Genomic DNA, 17,161 nt, shown 5'->3' with positions numbered 1-17,161 from the left:
GTGAAGGAACTCCATCGATCAAGACTCTCCCTTTATAGAGAATCAGATGTAGGGTTTGTGTGATTCGATTTTGCTGTAGTAATTAACAACTCAGGGACGATCGATGTTCTCGAGAGGAGTCGCCGTCTCCACGATAACAAAGCGGTAGATTGAAAGAATCAAAGAATTAAAGTTTAATGCTTTATGGTCGGGCGTGAAGGTTAACCTAAAGCTTCGGTTCAATCGGATACTTAATCGGGTATCGGTTATTCACCGAACCGAACCGTAATCCGAAAGTATTGAAAATCAAAACCCAAACGGGTATCTCCTATGAACCGAATACAACCGATACCCTGTTTTTTTCGGATCGGGTCCGGTTCGGATCCTCGGATACGGTTTTTGTGTCCAGGCCTATGCAACATTTCCTTGTTTTTCCTTTTTTCTGTTTTGGAAGTGTTGTCTTTAGGATTACAATTTTGTAAGTTTCTTTTTCAAAAAAAAAAAAAAGTTCCTTTTTCATATTTATATGATATTATGTTTTAGCAAAATAATGTTACACCAAAAAATCTCGCACTCTTACTGCTATTTATTAGTATTGGATTTACCTTTTTTATCAAGTAACAATAATTATACAAAAAAAATCGAAAAAGAATGAAACTAACGTCACACTCACATGACTCACATGGATACGAATTCAGAAACAGGGAGATCCCTCCACTAAAATCTTTGAAAGTGACTTCCATCTTCTTCTTCTCTCTCACTCTGATAAGTCCAAAACATAATAATTATTCTTCCCACTCAAATTTTCTAACTCATCTCTTCTTCACACGTGTCTACACATACACACTTACAAAGAATTACTGACTAGTCCCATAGACTTTTGTCTTCTTCCTCTTGTCAGTCGGCTACGTAGACTGAATCAATAAAAACCATATTATAGCAGCCTTGCTTAATTAATTGTTTTCCAACGACTAATTAATCCTTAATACTGTCTGTAAGTAACAATGATAAGTGCCAAAGTGACAATAGACTAATAGAAAGTTAATACCAAACCAAACCGATCATATTTAATACAGGGGAGTTTTCTTGGAGTTTGGTTGTTGTCCCCAAAAAAAAATGTGGTGGCTCTCTTCTTCCTGGGTCTCCGGTCTCTCATGTTCATCGTCGGGATTCATAGAACCGTCCTCTTCTCTTCCGGTTCCAATCCAATGGCTGAGATTCGTTTTACTATCTCCATGTCCACAGCGGCTTCTCTCCTCAGCCATCGATCTCACCTTCCTCATCATCCTCACCTTCCTCGCTCTCCACAAACTCTGTTCCTCTTCTTCTTCCTCTACTACAGAAGCTGACATCAGGAAGCCTCTGATCGCAAGAAGAACCGTAACCAGAACAACCGGTTTGTTCAAAACGACAATCGTAGCCACAATCCTCCTGTCGTTTTGCTCACTCGCGCTCTGCGTTTTGGCCTTCACCACACGTACCAAACTAAAACTCGTCGACGCTCTGTTCTGGCTAATACACGCCGTTACTTACGCCGTCATCACCGTTTTAGTTCTCCACCAGAAGAGATTCGCATCAACCAACCATCCGTTAACGTTACGAATCTACTTCGTCTCGAGTTTCCTCGTCACCACTCTGTTTACCGTCTCCGGGATACTCCATCTCCTCATCGCCGACGACGATCCATCCGCCGCGACTCTAAGATCCGACGACGTCGCATCCTTCCTCTCCTTCCCTCTAACCGCCGTCCTGCTCATCGTATCCATCAAAGGCTCCACAGGAATAGTAACCACCACCACTACCAGCAGCGCCCCGACGAAAACAGACGACGTCGTTTTGGAGAAGTCCGAGAACGTCTCTCTGTACGCAACGGCGTCGTTTCTCTCGAAAACGTTCTGGCTATGGATGAATCCGTTACTGAGCAAAGGCTACAAGTCTCCGCTGAGCCTCGAGCAGGTCCCGACTCTCTCTCCTGAGCACAGAGCCGAGAAGCTCGCGGCTCTCTTCGAATCCAAATGGCCTAAACCTCAAGAGAACTCAAGAAACCCCGTCAGGACCACTCTCCTCCGATGTTTCTGGAAAGAAGTCTCCCTCACGGCGGTCCTCGCCATCCTCCGTCTCAGCGTCATCTACGTCGGCCCCGTCCTCATCCAAAGCTTCGTCGACTTCACCTCCGGCAAAGGCTCCTCTCCCTCGGAGGGATACTACCTCGTCCTCGTCCTCCTCGTCGCTAAGTTCGTCGAGGTCTTGTCCACTCATCAGTTCAACTTCAACTCCCAGAAGCTAGGGATGCTCATCAGATCGACTCTGATCACCGCCCTCTACAAGAAGGGGTTGAAGCTGACCGGATCTGCTCGTCAGAACCACGGCGTCGGGCAGATAGTTAACTACATGGCCGTCGACGCGCAGCAGCTATCCGATATGATGCTTCAGCTGCACGCCATCTGGCTCATGCCTTTGCAAGTAGCCGTTGCTCTCGTGCTTCTCTACCGCGTCCTCGGACCTTCCGTGGTGACCACGGTTATCGGTTTGACCGGGATACTCGTGTTCGTTCTCATGGGGACGAGGAGGAACAACAGGTTTCAGTTCAGCTTGATGATGAACCGCGACTCGCGTATGAAAGCCACTAACGAGATGCTTAACTACATGAGAGTGATCAAGTTCCAAGCGTGGGAGAATCATTTCAACGAGAGGATTCTCAAGTTCAGAGAGATGGAGTTCGGTTGGCTCTCCAAGTTTCTCTACTCAATCTCCGGTAACATCATCGTCCTGTGGAGCACGCCCGTGCTGATCTCCGCGCTCACTTTCACCACGGCGGTTTTCTTGGGGGTCAAGCTTGACGCGGGAACGGTTTTCACCACGACCACCATCTTCAAGATTCTTCAAGAACCGATCAGGACGTTTCCTCAGTCTATGATCGCTCTCTCCCAGGCGATGATCTCTCTCGGGAGACTCGACGCTTACATGACCAGCAGAGAGCTGTCGGGAGAGACCGTGGAGAGGGTTCAAGGATGCGGCGATGATGGGAATGTCGTCGCCGTGGAGATCAGAGATGGAAGCTTCAGCTGGGACGATGACGACGACGAGCCTGCGATCGAGAACATTAACTTTGAGGTTAAGAAAGGAGAGCTCGCCGCGATCGTAGGGACCGTTGGGTCCGGGAAGTCCTCGTTGCTAGCTTCGGTACTTGGCGAAATGCATAAGATCTCGGGGAAGGTTAGGGTGTGTGGGAACACGGCTTATGTAGCGCAGACTTCGTGGATTCAGAACGGAACGGTTCAAGACAATATTTTGTTTGGTCTTCCGATGGATTCGAACAAGTACAATGAAGTTGTCAAGGTTTGTTGTTTGGACAAAGATTTGCAGATGATGGAGTTTGGAGACCAGACGGAGATAGGTGAGCGTGGGATTAACCTTAGTGGTGGTCAGAAGCAGAGGATACAGCTTGCACGTGCGGTTTATCAGGAAGCTGATGTGTATTTACTCGATGATGTCTTTAGCGCCGTGGATGCTCATACCGGTTCAGACATATTCAAGGTAAAAGCCACCAAATCTCTCTGTTTTTGATTAGTTAGTTTGATTCTTATTTCCTTGATGTTTGTGCAGAAATGTGTAAGAGGAGCGTTGAAAGGAAAGACTGTGTTGTTAGTAACTCATCAAGTAGACTTCCTTCACAACGTTGATCGCATCTTGGTACGGTTCCATGGATCAAAACATTTAAAACTTTGTTAGGTTTTTGCCAATGAGGTGGTTTGCATTTTCACAGGTTATGAGAGATGGAATGATAGTGCAATCAGGAAAATACGATGAGTTAGTGAGCAATGGGTTAGATTTTGGAGCTCTGGTAGCGGCGCACGAGACATCAATGGAGCTAGTTGAAGCTGGCTCAGCAAATGTGCCAATGACATCACCAGGAACACAAAGATCGATTTCAATAGAGTCTCCTCGTCAACCTCCAACACCAAAATCTCCCAAAATACATAGAACTGCTTCACTAGAATCTCCAAGGATACAGAGGACTACTTCAATGGAGTCTCCTCGTTTAGGTGAGCTGAACGATGAACACATCAAGTCATTCCTCGGCTCCAACATACCAGAAGATGGATCAAGACTGATCAAAGACGAAGAAAGAGAAGTGGGACAAGTGAGCTTTCAAGTTTACAAACTATACTCGACTGAAGCTTACGGCTGGTGGGGAATGATACTTGTTCTCTTCTTCTCCGTGGCTTGGCAAGGCTCTATTATGGCTAGCGATTACTGGCTTGCTTACGAAACATCAGCTAAAAACGCCGTCTCATTCGACCCTTCAGTCTTCATCCGAGTCTACCTCATCATCGCTGCTCTATCCATCGTTCTTGTCTGCCTCCGAGCATTTTACATCACTCACTTGGGTCTCAAGACTGCTCAGATCTTCTTCAAACAGATTTTCAACAGTCTTGTGCACGCACCAATGTCGTTTTTCGACACCACCCCATCTGGAAGAATCCTCAGTCGGGTGAGACAACTTTCTCCATTTAAAATCTAGCAAACGTGAAATTTTAGTCACTTTCAGAACTAACGGTTATTATTTATATGTTGTTTTGACAGGCATCTACTGATCAGACCAATGTAGATATCTTCATCCCATTTATGATAGGACTAGTGGCTGCAATGTACACTACCCTTCTCAGCATCTTCATTGTAACCTGCCAATACGCTTGGCCAACTATTTTCTTCGTGATTCCACTGGCATGGCTCAACATTTGGTACCGGGTAAGTGTGGCCATAAAGAGATGATATCATTTGTTTATGATTGCTTGTTATAAAACATCTCATTGTTTTTTTTTTTGGATGCGAACAGGGATATTACCTAGCATCATCTAGGGAACTAACTCGTCTTGACTCGATCACCAAGGCACCAGTGATCCACCATTTCTCAGAGAGCATAGCCGGAGTGATGACGATCCGTTCTTTCAAGAAAGAGCATATTTTTAGACAAGAGAACGTGAAGAGAGTCAACGCCAATCTCAGGATGGACTTCCACAACAATGGTTCAAACGAATGGCTGGGGTTTCGCCTAGAGCTGATAGGGAGCTGGGTGCTCTGTATCTCTGCTCTGTTCATGGTCTTATTACCAAGCAACATTATCAAACCAGGTAACGTGAAGACTAAGTAAGTGTGTTCCAAACAGTAAAACGTTTGTTTTCCTTATGATGATTGTTTTTTTTACAGAGAATGTTGGACTTTCACTCTCTTACGGTCTGTCACTGAACTCGGTTCTGTTTTGGGCAATATATCTAAGCTGTTTCGTCGAGAACAAGATGGTATCTGTTGAGAGAATCAAACAGTTCACTGATATTCCCTCGGAAGCGACATGGGAGATCAAAGAGAACCGTCCACCTCCAACTTGGCCTTACAAAGGTAACATACGCCTTGACGATGTCAAGGTGCGGTACAGACCAAACACACCTCTTGTCCTCAAGGGGCTTACCATAGACATCAAAGGAGGAGAGAAGGTTGGTGTGGTTGGAAGAACAGGAAGTGGTAAATCGACTTTGATTCAGGTCTTGTTCAGACTTGTGGAACCGTCCGGTGGGAAGATAATCATCGACGGAATCGATATCTGCACTTTGGGACTTCATGATCTTAGGTCAAGATTCGGTATCATCCCTCAAGAACCTGTTCTCTTCGAAGGAACTGTAAGGAGCAACATTGATCCTACAGAGAAATACTCTGATGAAGAAATCTGGAAGGTCAGAGGGTTAAAATTACAAACCTTTTTTTCAGTTCTTGGTCCAGCATCATTTGTATGAAATGCTCTGTTTCTTTTTGTGTACAGAGTCTCGAGCGATGTCAACTTAAGGAGGTTGTTTCATCCAAGCCCGGGAAGCTTGATTCTCTCGGTGAGTGAAAAAATTGTTATTGTTTTATAGATTTTCTCTTGAGATCATAAACTAAAAGTGGAGAATATTGTTGGACAGTGGCGGATAGTGGTGAGAATTGGAGTGTTGGTCAGAGACAGTTACTCTGTTTGGGAAGGGTTATGCTGAAACGGTGCCGGATTCTGTTTTTGGATGAAGCAACTGCGTCAGTTGATTCGCAGACTGATGCTATGATCCAGAAGATCATAAGGGAGGACTTCTCGTCTTGTACTATCATCAGCATTGCTCATAGGATTCCAACGGTTATGGACTGTGATCGTGTTCTTGTTATAGACGCAGGTAAAGAGCTAAAACATAAATAGAATACTACTAAGTTGTTTTATTTTTTTTGGTGGACTAATGGATTTTTTTTTTTTTGGTGGACAATTGTAGGAAAAGCGAAAGAGTATGATAGTCCGGTTCGTTTGCTGGAGAGACGGTCGTTATTTGCTGCATTGGTTCAAGAGTATGCTCTCCGGTCTGCCGGAATATGAAACCATTGTCTTCTTCATTTTGTTTCTGTTAGCTAATATCAACATAAACAGACGTGTTGTCTTTGTATTTTGATTCAGAATCTCTGACGCTTTATGTTGATTTTTCAATAAAACTTCTAATAATAACAAGTTTCATTCGGGCTCATGAAGCTATATTTGAGTCATCCAACAGTTATAATGGTTGGGTTAGATGTTAGTGCATCGTTTTGTTTATGGCAGACAGAGATTCATGTTTGAAACTAAGCGAATATTCCGACGAAATTACATATGTTAACAAGATTCATTTGTCTTTTCAAAGCTGTTCTTTATTTTATTTAGCTTTACTTCTGCACATTATCCCAGTTTTGGATTTGATCAATTGTCCTTTATAATGTATCTTTTGGGTTTTCTCTTTCGGTACATTTGATTTATCCACATAAAAGGAGTATGTTTCCTTTCTCCCCACGGCATGTTCGTTAGGTTACGAGTTTAAACTTGATCATTGCCGTTCAATGTAACTTTTTTTTTTGCTTTACTCCAGCTTATAACTAAAAACGTATTGATAGAAAACGGAAGGAAGAAATATACTTAATTGTTCCCTATTAACCACTCTTTCAGTATAAGGAAAATGTCCTACTATGAAATTTATATCGTTTAAAAGGTATGAAATTTTATAAAGTTAAATATAAATAAAATTCGGATTGGGGACTGTGAAGTGAAAATATGTTCTTTCATATTTACTCTATTTTTTCATATTCACTCTTGATATTGCATTGTCTCTAGTTTTGCTTTAAAGCTCGTAAGCGTTTATTATTGTTTTTTTCTTTTCACTTTTGTTAATTTTCTCATATTTAACAATAAATTAAAGTTGAAAGGAAAGAAATAAATAAGTTTCTTTGCAAAAAAAAAAGAAATAAATAAGTTGTTAGCAAAAAAAATAAAAATAAATAAATAAATAAATAAAGTTAAAAGTTGAAAGTTGAAAAATATATAAAGCAATTCAAAAAGGGGAGATGAATGAGCTGGCCACTACTTCTCGCGAATGTAACTTCACTGGCTGTTACATCATTTACTTACAATTTCACACGGTTTGATACTTTGGTTGATTGTAAAATATCAGACCTGCTTAAAGTTGAACGTTTAACACTTTACCTTAAATAAAAAGCTACCATGCATGCATGCATATAGAACACGATTAGTCGACCTACACGCTAAACACTGTTCGAACACCTAATGTGCGCCTAGCAGTATTTAAACATTGTGAAATACTAACTCTAGATCGTTTTTCCTTTTACTTATGAATTTTCATTATCACTTTTCGACCTAGCTTTTTGAAATATTTGTTTCTATTCTTTTTCTCGTTTTCTCGAGTCTTGACTATTATTAAGGAACCCGATGACTTTAATATGATTATAGTGGATAAATCTGTCAATGACATTTACTTTTATTAAAAGCTGATAACCTGTATTGCATATGATATTCAAATTGAATTTTAAGCAACTTTATGATAATATAATATATATATATATATATATATATATATATATATATATATATATATATATAATGATATATAAAAAGATGAGTAGCTTTCATCAGTCGTATAAAGTATATGATTTTTCATGTTAGCCCGCACGCTCACGGCACATGGGTTTGTGTAGCCTTTAGAGTGTTCTCTCAAGTTGTAGAATGTTTTGACAATGGTCGACCTTAATCCCCTTCACAATATGCTTTTCTTTGTTCACTGATAACAACTTTAAATAAAAATCATTTACCATGGAAGCAAGTCTGAATATACAACCTTTTAAATTAATAAGTTATAGATTTTACAACTCATACTATCGGTCCCGGTCCGGGACCAAAACAAGTTATATATCAGTCACTGATTTTTTACTTTTGTCTGCGTTTGGGTATCATGTATGTTTCTAAAAAAGCAGAAGTTGTTATGTGGAAATTTGATGGAAGATTCTTCTGTTTTGATCTAATTAATATTAGTCCTAAGAACATATATCTAATTAATGGCCTTGGAAGTTCTTAGAAAGATCTAAGATCTTAATTCAATTCTCAAGAATTATATTTTATTTATACTTCGTGATGGTGTTCAAAATGGAGGAAAGTGGAAATACGAGCAAGAAAAAGAGAGAAGAAATTCCAATGTTATTTAAAGTAGAAACAAGACACAAGAAAGGTGAATGCATCTTAGGGTCGTTAGCAAAGAAGGGCCATTTAGAATCCTCTTAACGACAAAAATGTTAGTAGGTTTCTGATGTGTAAAACGGTCTTAAAGACATTTTTGAAATAGACTCCTCCAAATAAAGTTGTCTTTGACGGAATTTTTTTTAATTTTCTAAGGAAAACAAAATACTTATTTTTTATAAAAAGAGAGAGAAAAAAAAGAAAAAGAAAAAAGAAATAAAGAGCCGCCAGATTGAGACAGTCCTTCTCTTACCATTTAAGCAAAACTTTAAGAGACCACGCTGAGTCCCATGAAGTCATGGAAAATCCAAAAGCAATATGTTACTAGATTACTAGGTTCATTTCGGTTTATTTAGTTATGGATTTTTCAGTTTCATTTCAATTGGATTGGACCATGCATTTTATTTTCTCTATTAGTGTCTCTCATCTACTTTATAGTTTTTTCAACATATAATACTGATGAATGTAAATAATATAATTTCACAAACTTTAGCCTTTTAACTCGGTTTCCATCATATTTATTCACAAAAAGTTAAATGGAATTGAAGAAATGGTCAAGAAAATCTATCAGTTGTGCAGCAAGTTTACCGATAAGTTTCTCTATATACTATTTGATCTATGACCACCATATGCCTGCTTCTCTGTTATTCTGTGTTCAAAGCTCAAAGAGCTACTAGACAAAAAACTGTATGTTCACAACTCTATGAAAATCAACAACAAAAAGTCGCAAAAGCATTTATCACTTTTTAAATCCATTTTTTTTATAAAGTTACTTGAAAACTGAAACCAGGAACAAATCCCCGGAAAATAAACAAACATTTATTTAGTAATAATAAAATAAGAGTAACCAATAATTCATAGCTTGTCTATAAATAAAGAGATTCAAACCCACAGAATCAAGCACTCCCACTCTCTTCTTCGATCACCCACTCACTTCATTCTCTCTAAAATATTTTGTCTTTCCTTTCACTTATTTCACTCTCTCTCTCTCTCTCTCTCTCTCTCTCTCTCTCTCTCCCTAAAACAATGGGCATAGTTGATGACCATAGCAAGACACTATGGGGAAGCATGACCCCTGGACCTTCCTCACGTTACTCCTCAACGGCAAGATCATGCTCGCTTCCGTGATCATCCTCTTCGTCGCCGTCATTCTAATCCTCTGTTTCCACAGCTACGCCAGATGGTTGTTCCGTCGTCAAAACCGCCGTATTCGCCGCCGTATCAGTGCTCACCTCCGATCTCTGTCAGCCGCTCGAGACCCCACCCAGTCCTCCTCCCTCTCTCCTCTCGATCCGACGGTGCTCGAGAAGATCCCGATCTTCGTCTACTCCGTTAAAACCCGTAAAGCTCCGCTCGAGGATTGCTCCGTTTGCTTGTCGGAATTCGAGGAAGAAGACGAAGGACGTGTCCTTCCCAAATGTGGCCACGTGTTCCATGTGGAGTGTATTGACACGTGGTTCCGGTCCAGATCTAGCTGTCCGCTTTGCAGAGCTCCGGTTCAACCCGAGGAGTCGGTTACTGAATCCGGTTCGAGGAATTCAGAACCGGTTGCTCCCGTGTTTCAATCGGTTAAGCCAGTTGAGGATACCGAAGCTGGAAGCTCGTCTTCGTCGGACGAATCAGAATCCTCCACGCCGTCTTCGTCCTCTGGTTCGCCGGTGAGGTTTCCGACGGAAGCGTGTGAGAGGGAACCGATTGATTTAGTCGGTATAGTTGTTGAGATTCCCAGAGAATTGGACGCTTCTAACTCGGGTCTACCCGGAGAAAACGGGTCGAATTTACTGAAAGGCTATGGAGTATTTGATTATTCAAAAAGAATTTTCGGATACTAAAGAATCCGACCGGGTAACCCGGGGAATCCGGAACTGCGTGGGCAAGAATTCGGAGTCTTCACGACCCGATATATGGCGGGGTGAAGACACGTGGCGTTTTTGAGTATCCACGCGGCGATCAGTGCCAGATCCTTGGGACGTTTCTTTTATTACGAAAGAGACGGCGTTTAAAAATGAACGGACGTGAGAATGTGAGATAAAGAAAAAGTAACGGAGCTACTCTGTAATGTGAAATACAGACGGTGTCGTTTAGGTAGAGAAGCAAAAGCTTACCCACCAAAACGATTTTCTTTGTTCTTTTGTAATCTCTTTAATGGTTGGTTACATAAGTTAAGTGTGATTAAATAAACTGAAACGAATCAACGGTTCAATGAACCCATTTGAATGAAATTTTTCTTATCACTAATATTATTCGTCATTGACCTTTAGCCCCAATTGGTTGCTTCGACTTGTTTTTATTCTGTATCTCATTTACAATTTTGATTCAGATATATTTTCCATTGTAAAACGTACTCTTTAGTTTTTTGAATGAATGTCAAATTTATTTAAAAATATTATTTTACGATGAATGTGTTTTTTCTAAGCAATCATTGATTGTTATACATTTGGAAAAAACCTAGCTAACTTATTTCAGCTTTCATGGCTAAGTTTTGATGCACGCCAAACTTTCATGGCATCTTTTATATTCTCCAAATCATTCATCTGTGCAAATCAATGTGATTCCGTATTTGCTTGTCAATGTAAACAATAATTAGAGAGGGGTCTTGAGATGCCTCTTTATGCTTTCTATCATTCTTTCCACGCTATATCGAATGGATTACCGTCTGAAAATGATAAGTCCCAGTCATAAGATTATATATCTATTATTGATCTAGAAACATGTGATTTGATACCAATTAAGGTTCTTATTCAAATCAAAATTTTTTTTGTCAAGAACAAACTAAACACACACAATTTTCTGGATAGTTAATACTACCTCTTTTTGTTGTTTTCATTGATTTAAATAGAAAAAATACATGAAGCAAACTCCTACAAAACGTGAAAGGAAAAGTGGATCACTCTTTTCCTACATAACGGAAAGTGAAGTCATGATCTCTTTATTTGCATAAACATAGGAAATAACTTGAACACTAAGTCATAATAATCTGTCTTTTTGAACTTTGGTTTAGCAAAGTCTCATCCAGAAAGACAGGACGGATCAAAAATAGAGTGGTGGTGTTGAAGATTTGTGTTGTGAGAAAATTCAAGATGGGACCCCATCAACTAGAGTAATGGGTACACATCAGATTGTTGGTTAGGTTCTTCTAGACTTTCTCTGAATATGTGAAGAACAAGTGCTCGCGAGTTTCTGTTTTTTGAGATAAGCAGAGAACGCATTGGGCATCAGTTTAAGGACTCCAACTCACAATGCGATCACCAGTAGATAACCTATTGTGTGCTGTAATCCATGCTACAACTGAGTATTTAGAAGCAGTGGCGGAGGGAGATATAGAGGAAGGGTGGCAGCTGCCCCATATGGAATATTGATTTTTTTTGTATTCTCACTGATTAATCAGTATTTATATGATTTGCATGGTAAAAAAATTAATATTGTCCCCTATAAATTTGACTCAAATCTTATATTGCCCCCGGTAAAATCTATTTCTGGCTCCGCCACTGTTTAGAAGTGGTCATCAGAAACCATATACCCTTACATCAAAGAGATTTTTGGATATCTTACTCAAGTTAATTCCCAAGTCTAGTTGGAGTTGAAGTTTGGTTTTGTTTCGTCTAGAATGATTTAAATCTTTGTGTACTAGTAAAATTCAGCATTTGTTGGGTCAGACCAGAGCCGTGCACACAGTATAAAAATTAAGGCATTTGATTCAGGTCCCATGATATTATAAAAATTTGGGGGCTCCATTTCTTATAAGTTTCATTGGTATACTAATAGAAAATGTGTGTTTTAGTGTTATTTTCTAAATTTATAATTTCATTTCCATAAGATTAACACAAAAATATCAGCAATCTCTAATCATTTATAAACTGTTATTTAACTCTTTTTTTAACAACAAACTGTTATTTAACTATAACTTAAATTTTTGTTTTATCTAACATCTTGGATCTATCTAAAATTGTGTAAATTACTTTTTTTTCTTTTTTTTGCCTTAGGCCTCTTGGAGGCTAGTCACGGCACTCCGTCGGACAGGAATGCGGGCATCGTAGGTGCAAAAAAGATAAACTTGTTATCAAAGTTGATATTTGGGATATAGGGTAATGTGGTCTCTGGATACGGTATACCTTTTCGATTTAGGAAAATTTACATTTTCTAGATAAATATATATTTTTGTAACTGTTTTAAATACAGATCTAAGAATTGTAAGATTATTTATTGACTTAATAATAAAAAATCCAAAACAGTTATAATTTGTTTCGATATGTTTTTTGCTCTTTATTTTTTTTAGGCTTAAATCGCGTTTTTTTTACGACAGGTTTGTAGACATCTCCCTGAGACTTCCAAAGTTTGATGTCCTCACACTGCCACGACCCTTGAGACTTCCAAAGTTTGATGTACTCGCACTGCCACGCAACCCTTGGTCTCTAATTTTCAAGATTTCTTGTTCACTGAGCATCAAATTTTGTGTTCTATGGCACCTTGGTCCGCAATATTTTACTGCTCTTTCCACTGTTGCATTGATGGGTACACGTATATACAATATACTCTACTCAAGTCATTGTCGGCTCTAATCCATGGCAACATAGACAAATGTAATGGGTCTAAAGGTTCAAAAAAATTAGTGTTATTTTACTAACTAAAAAGTTATATTTTTGTTTGTCAAATATCAATTTAGTTGGTAAAATTATAATAAAAAATCCATAATTAACTAAATCTAGTTTAAATACAATAAGAACAAAAAAAAAAATCTTGCATCATTTTTAATTTTCCATTAACAAAACTTAATTTACACAAAACCAATTTTTAATTTTTTTTTAATAACCAAAATATTTTGCTTTAATTTTAAAATATGCAATAACTAAATATTGATAAAAATTATGAAAAAGTCTTTATTTTATATTTTGCCTAAAGTCATTAAATTTTTAAAACGGCGAACTGATCTATGAGGAATGAGGATTCTCATCATGTCATGTCTCCCCTTGTGAACCCTATAAACTAATATAACTAATTGATTTGTGTAATTACCACGATAGTGGTACGTATTAGGTTGAATGGAGTATTGACACATTAACACGTACACAAACCAACGTGGACACAAAGACTATTAAGTTGGGACCATCCGACCAACTCGCGTGCGGTGTGCATGGGCAACGAAAGTGGAACCTGTAATAAACACATTATAACGACGAATCACCTTTAAATTCTATATATATGTATATATTTCTTGCGCACATGTCTCCAATTTTCTATTGTGGGGACGAGAAACCAACTTTGTTATAAGGAATATTGATATAACATGTCGACCAAAATCTTTTTGGTGTATAACGCATTTGACTCTCTTCTTTTCTTTCTATAGCCCACACTATTGTTAGAAAGAAAAAAGGGAAAACATCGCTTACAATAATAATAGACCTAACCTGAAATTCAACTATTACCAAATTTCAAGACTGGAACCTGGTGATGCGGTTTGAGTTCTGTATGCATGTAATGATTGGATTCTTATAGATCTAGATTTATGAAGAATATAACAATTGTAGGAAAACAAAATTGTTGTACATCGACAGTAATTTCCCGTTTAAATACATTCGTGCAGCGAGACACTGGTGCACGATTCTTACGTTCACCAACTAATTAGTCGTGCAGCACTGAACTTGTCTGCAAATATTCCAATCATTATTGCTAAGTCCTTAACATTAGTCCTTAGTCCACATATATGTATATGTATATGTTATATATGTGTATGTAATTGTTTGTTAAGGATTTTACGGAAACCGAAACCAAAAGTTTCTTAATTAAAGAATTTTCGATTTCAGTTTCCGTAAAGTCCTTAGCAAACAATTACATACGCATATATAATATATACATATACATATATGTATATTAAGGACCAATGTTAAGGACTTAGCAATAATGATGCTATGTACTTACATACAAGCGCGATTTATACTTGGTTGCACGATTAAACTATTGCTAAATCATGGTGTTCTCGTGTTTTTTAAAGATATTTATTATATGATGCCAAAAATGACAAAAAAAAGATATTTATTATATATAGTAAATGATCAGTTCTTTAAATATACGGTGCAATCAGTCTATGCTTAATGACTAAAGAGTATTAGACTCGTAAACTATTGTTTATCAGGTTTATAATAAAGAGACAACTCGTTTTTAATGCATTTCACTATACACGCGTCAATACATTGGCCACAAATTACAAATAGTCCCTAGTAAAGTAACCTTTGCCATAGAGATTTTTTTTTTTAGTTTTTATTTTTGGACAACAAGAAATTTTTCTTCTTGGTATAAACTTTCTTATATTTTTATATAAAAACAGTCGCATTTAATCAAACAAAAATCTATAATATAATGGAACAGTGTCCTCATTCCCTGAGAGACACGTGTCATTATCTATGGACCTCACCTCTATTTTTTTAACCAAAACGAATGGGCTAAATGAGCGGACTAATTGATTTTTGTGGGCTTCGTGTAGATTAGAGCATCCGTCGAGAACCTTCGTCTGTGGCCATTCCTCTTCCGGCGTCTCATCTGTGTTGTTCGATCTTTATTACTGCCACACGTTCTCAGACGACGAAACGTTTCCTCCTCCTATAAACTCTCATTAGCCTCCAACAAACTTCTCTTCTCCAAACTTGTCTTCTCCGATCGTTTAAGGTGTTCTCCATATAACTTCTCATAAAATTGTTCTCTTTAAAAACTAATAAAAATGATAGAGAGAAAACAAAGCTTGAGGTTATCAATGGAGGAAGTATCACTGGCGGTTGCTATGCCTTTCATGCCTTTACCCGACACCCAGATGGAACTCGCAGGGATCATGTTGGGTAAAAGTTACTGTAACGGCAATACTCCACTCAAGATCCCGAGAACGGCGATTCTAGACCGGAGACTTCATGCTCTGTTTTTGAATCTAGGAAAGTTTTGTCCTCTCGGATCAATTCTCCCAACTTCAACATAGAGAAGCAACCATCATCATCAGATATGGTTGCTGATATCGCCGCAAGGGTAGAGATCAATGCTCGGATAAGAAATCGACGGAGAAGAAGATGATCAGCAGAACAGAGAGCAGGACTCTGTTCGAGTTCAAGAGTGTGCCTTTGTACGGCGTGGAAGAAGAGCGGAGATGGAAGATGTTGTCTCCACGATCCTTAGATTCCTTCAATCTCCGACCAAATCGTTGATTGATGGTCGTTTCGATCCTAAGTCCACCGCTCATTTCTTCGGTGTCTACGACAGCCACGGCGGTTCTCAGGTAACATATCAACCCATCTCTTCTTTAAAGCCAGTTTAAGCAGTTCTTTCGGATGGAGAGCCTCTTGCTGGGGATTCCTTTGATGAGTCCGCTTGCGAAAGTGTGAGACTTTGATTGAGATCTTGTGTGTTGTGTAGTGTAGGTAGCTAACTATTGCAGAGAGAGGATGCATCTGGCTTTAGCGGAGGAAATAGAGAAGGAGAAACTGGTGCTCTGCAACGGCGACACATGGCAGGAGAAGTGTAAGAGAGCTCTGTTCAATTCTTTCCTCCGAGTTGACTCTGAGATCGAGTCGGTGGCCCAGGAGACTATCAGGTCAACCTCGCCGTCATTGTCTGCAATCTATTTGACTTAAAAAAGGTCCCAACTAATGTCTCCTCAATCGTTTCGGTCAAGACCTAGGAAGCTGATTTCATGTGTAAAGCTCGGATCGTTGGTGTTCTCCAGCAAAATGTTTGGTCTTACGTCTCTTGCACCGGTAGCAGCATGAAATTAGACAAATCGGGTACTTCACTCCGGTGCAAAAGATGTCTATCACCAAACATCACCAGTATCATCAGGTACCAAAATAGTCATTACCATTCCCACTTAACGCATTGTTTCTCAAATATCGTGTTGATATGTTGACCATAGCCACGACTGCACCACGTTTGTAGTCTCCGACCCATAGATGACAAAACTGGCCAAGAAAGATGCCACATCAGTTGCTCTTGATAAGGTAAGCTTCACACGAACACTCCATTCAATTAACCTTTATTAAAGGGTGATGGTTTCTCTCATGAAAAACTAAGCTTGAATCTATGACAGGCTAATGGCGGTGGATAATACGAGCTACCAAGATGCATACAAGAGCTTGCTGGCAAGCAATGCCTCATTAAATTCGGGTACCACCATATAATTTTATTCCAAACCACAACACCTTTACATCGTCTGCAATCACTGAAGACGTGTTTGTACTTAGTCAGATGTTATCTAAACTTAGTTTAAATTATATTCTCATCCGGTCTGATGTATAATAACCCATTTTTCCTGTTAGTTTCAGTGTGAAAGCAGCAACAAAGCTCAAGTTGCTTCTTCAACTCATTAAATTTGAGGAGTATTTGAATCTTAAAAAAAATATCTTGTGGTTTAATATACGCTGATATAATTTATATACACGTATATATATGATATAAATGATTACATTAAGGTACCATGCCCATAACTGGAGCAGTCATGATCATAGAAGCAACCTAGAATCTCGCAACAAGCTCACATCGTCTTCTTCAAAGAAGTGCAATTATGTTTTGTTAAACCACTTAAGTGACATCTGTATACAAGTTTGTAGTCGCAATAATTACAATTGACACAGAGCCTCA

General features: G+C 38.9%; 2 protein-coding genes and 1 long non-coding RNA gene across 4 annotated transcripts; all 3 read left to right on the top strand.

Annotated features, from left to right (window-relative positions):
* Window positions 1-996: 996 nt before the first annotated feature.
* LOC108861205 (ABC transporter C family member 14) lies at window positions 997-6,516 on the top strand. Its single transcript, XM_018635032.2, has 9 exons — window positions 997-3,516; window positions 3,586-3,672; window positions 3,746-4,474; window positions 4,567-4,731; window positions 4,820-5,114; window positions 5,191-5,711; window positions 5,798-5,861; window positions 5,940-6,179; window positions 6,273-6,516. The coding sequence occupies exons 1-9, from the start codon at window positions 1,096-1,098 to the stop codon at window positions 6,371-6,373; spliced, it is 4,623 nt and encodes a 1,540-aa protein (XP_018490534.2). The 5' UTR covers window positions 997-1,095; the 3' UTR covers window positions 6,374-6,516.
* A 2,918-nt stretch (window positions 6,517-9,434) lies between these two features.
* On the top strand, window positions 9,435-10,815 carry LOC108861207 (RING-H2 finger protein ATL5). The gene is given in 2 exon segments (XM_018635033.2): window positions 9,435-9,641; window positions 9,644-10,815. Coding segments are annotated over 2 exon segments (804 nt in total). The 5' UTR covers window positions 9,435-9,574; the 3' UTR covers window positions 10,381-10,815.
* Window positions 10,816-14,996: 4,181 nt separating this feature from the next.
* Window positions 14,997-16,991, top strand: LOC108841716 (uncharacterized). 2 transcript variants are annotated; one of them, XR_008946456.1, is made up of 4 exons: window positions 14,997-15,803; window positions 15,946-16,363; window positions 16,437-16,521; window positions 16,611-16,991. It is a non-coding gene; the product is annotated as an uncharacterized LOC108841716 (long non-coding RNA). The 2 variants fall into 2 exon arrangements; XR_008946455.1 differs by having other exon boundaries at window positions 15,941-16,363.
* The last annotated feature ends 170 nt before the right edge of the window (window positions 16,992-17,161 follow it).

The sequence above is a fragment of the Raphanus sativus genome, chromosome 5 (genome assembly GCF_000801105.2).
Source record: "Raphanus sativus cultivar WK10039 chromosome 5, ASM80110v3, whole genome shotgun sequence".
In the NCBI taxonomy this organism is placed as follows: domain Eukaryota; kingdom Viridiplantae; phylum Streptophyta; class Magnoliopsida; order Brassicales; family Brassicaceae; genus Raphanus; species Raphanus sativus.
The sequence above is the reverse complement of the archived record's forward strand: the minus strand, read 5'-3'. Positions and strand labels throughout refer to the sequence as shown.

Coding starts and splice junctions, on each gene's coding strand:
- LOC108861205 (XM_018635032.2), top strand. CDS start 1,096: ATGTGGTGGCTCTCTTCTTCCTGGGTCTCCGGTCTCTCATGTTCATCG. Junction 5,115..5,190: donor AAGCAACATTATCAAACCAG/GTAACGTGAAGA, acceptor TTTTTTTTACAG/AGAATGTTGGACTTTCACTC. Junction 5,712..5,797: donor CTGATGAAGAAATCTGGAAG/GTCAGAGGGTTA, acceptor TTTTGTGTACAG/AGTCTCGAGCGATGTCAACT.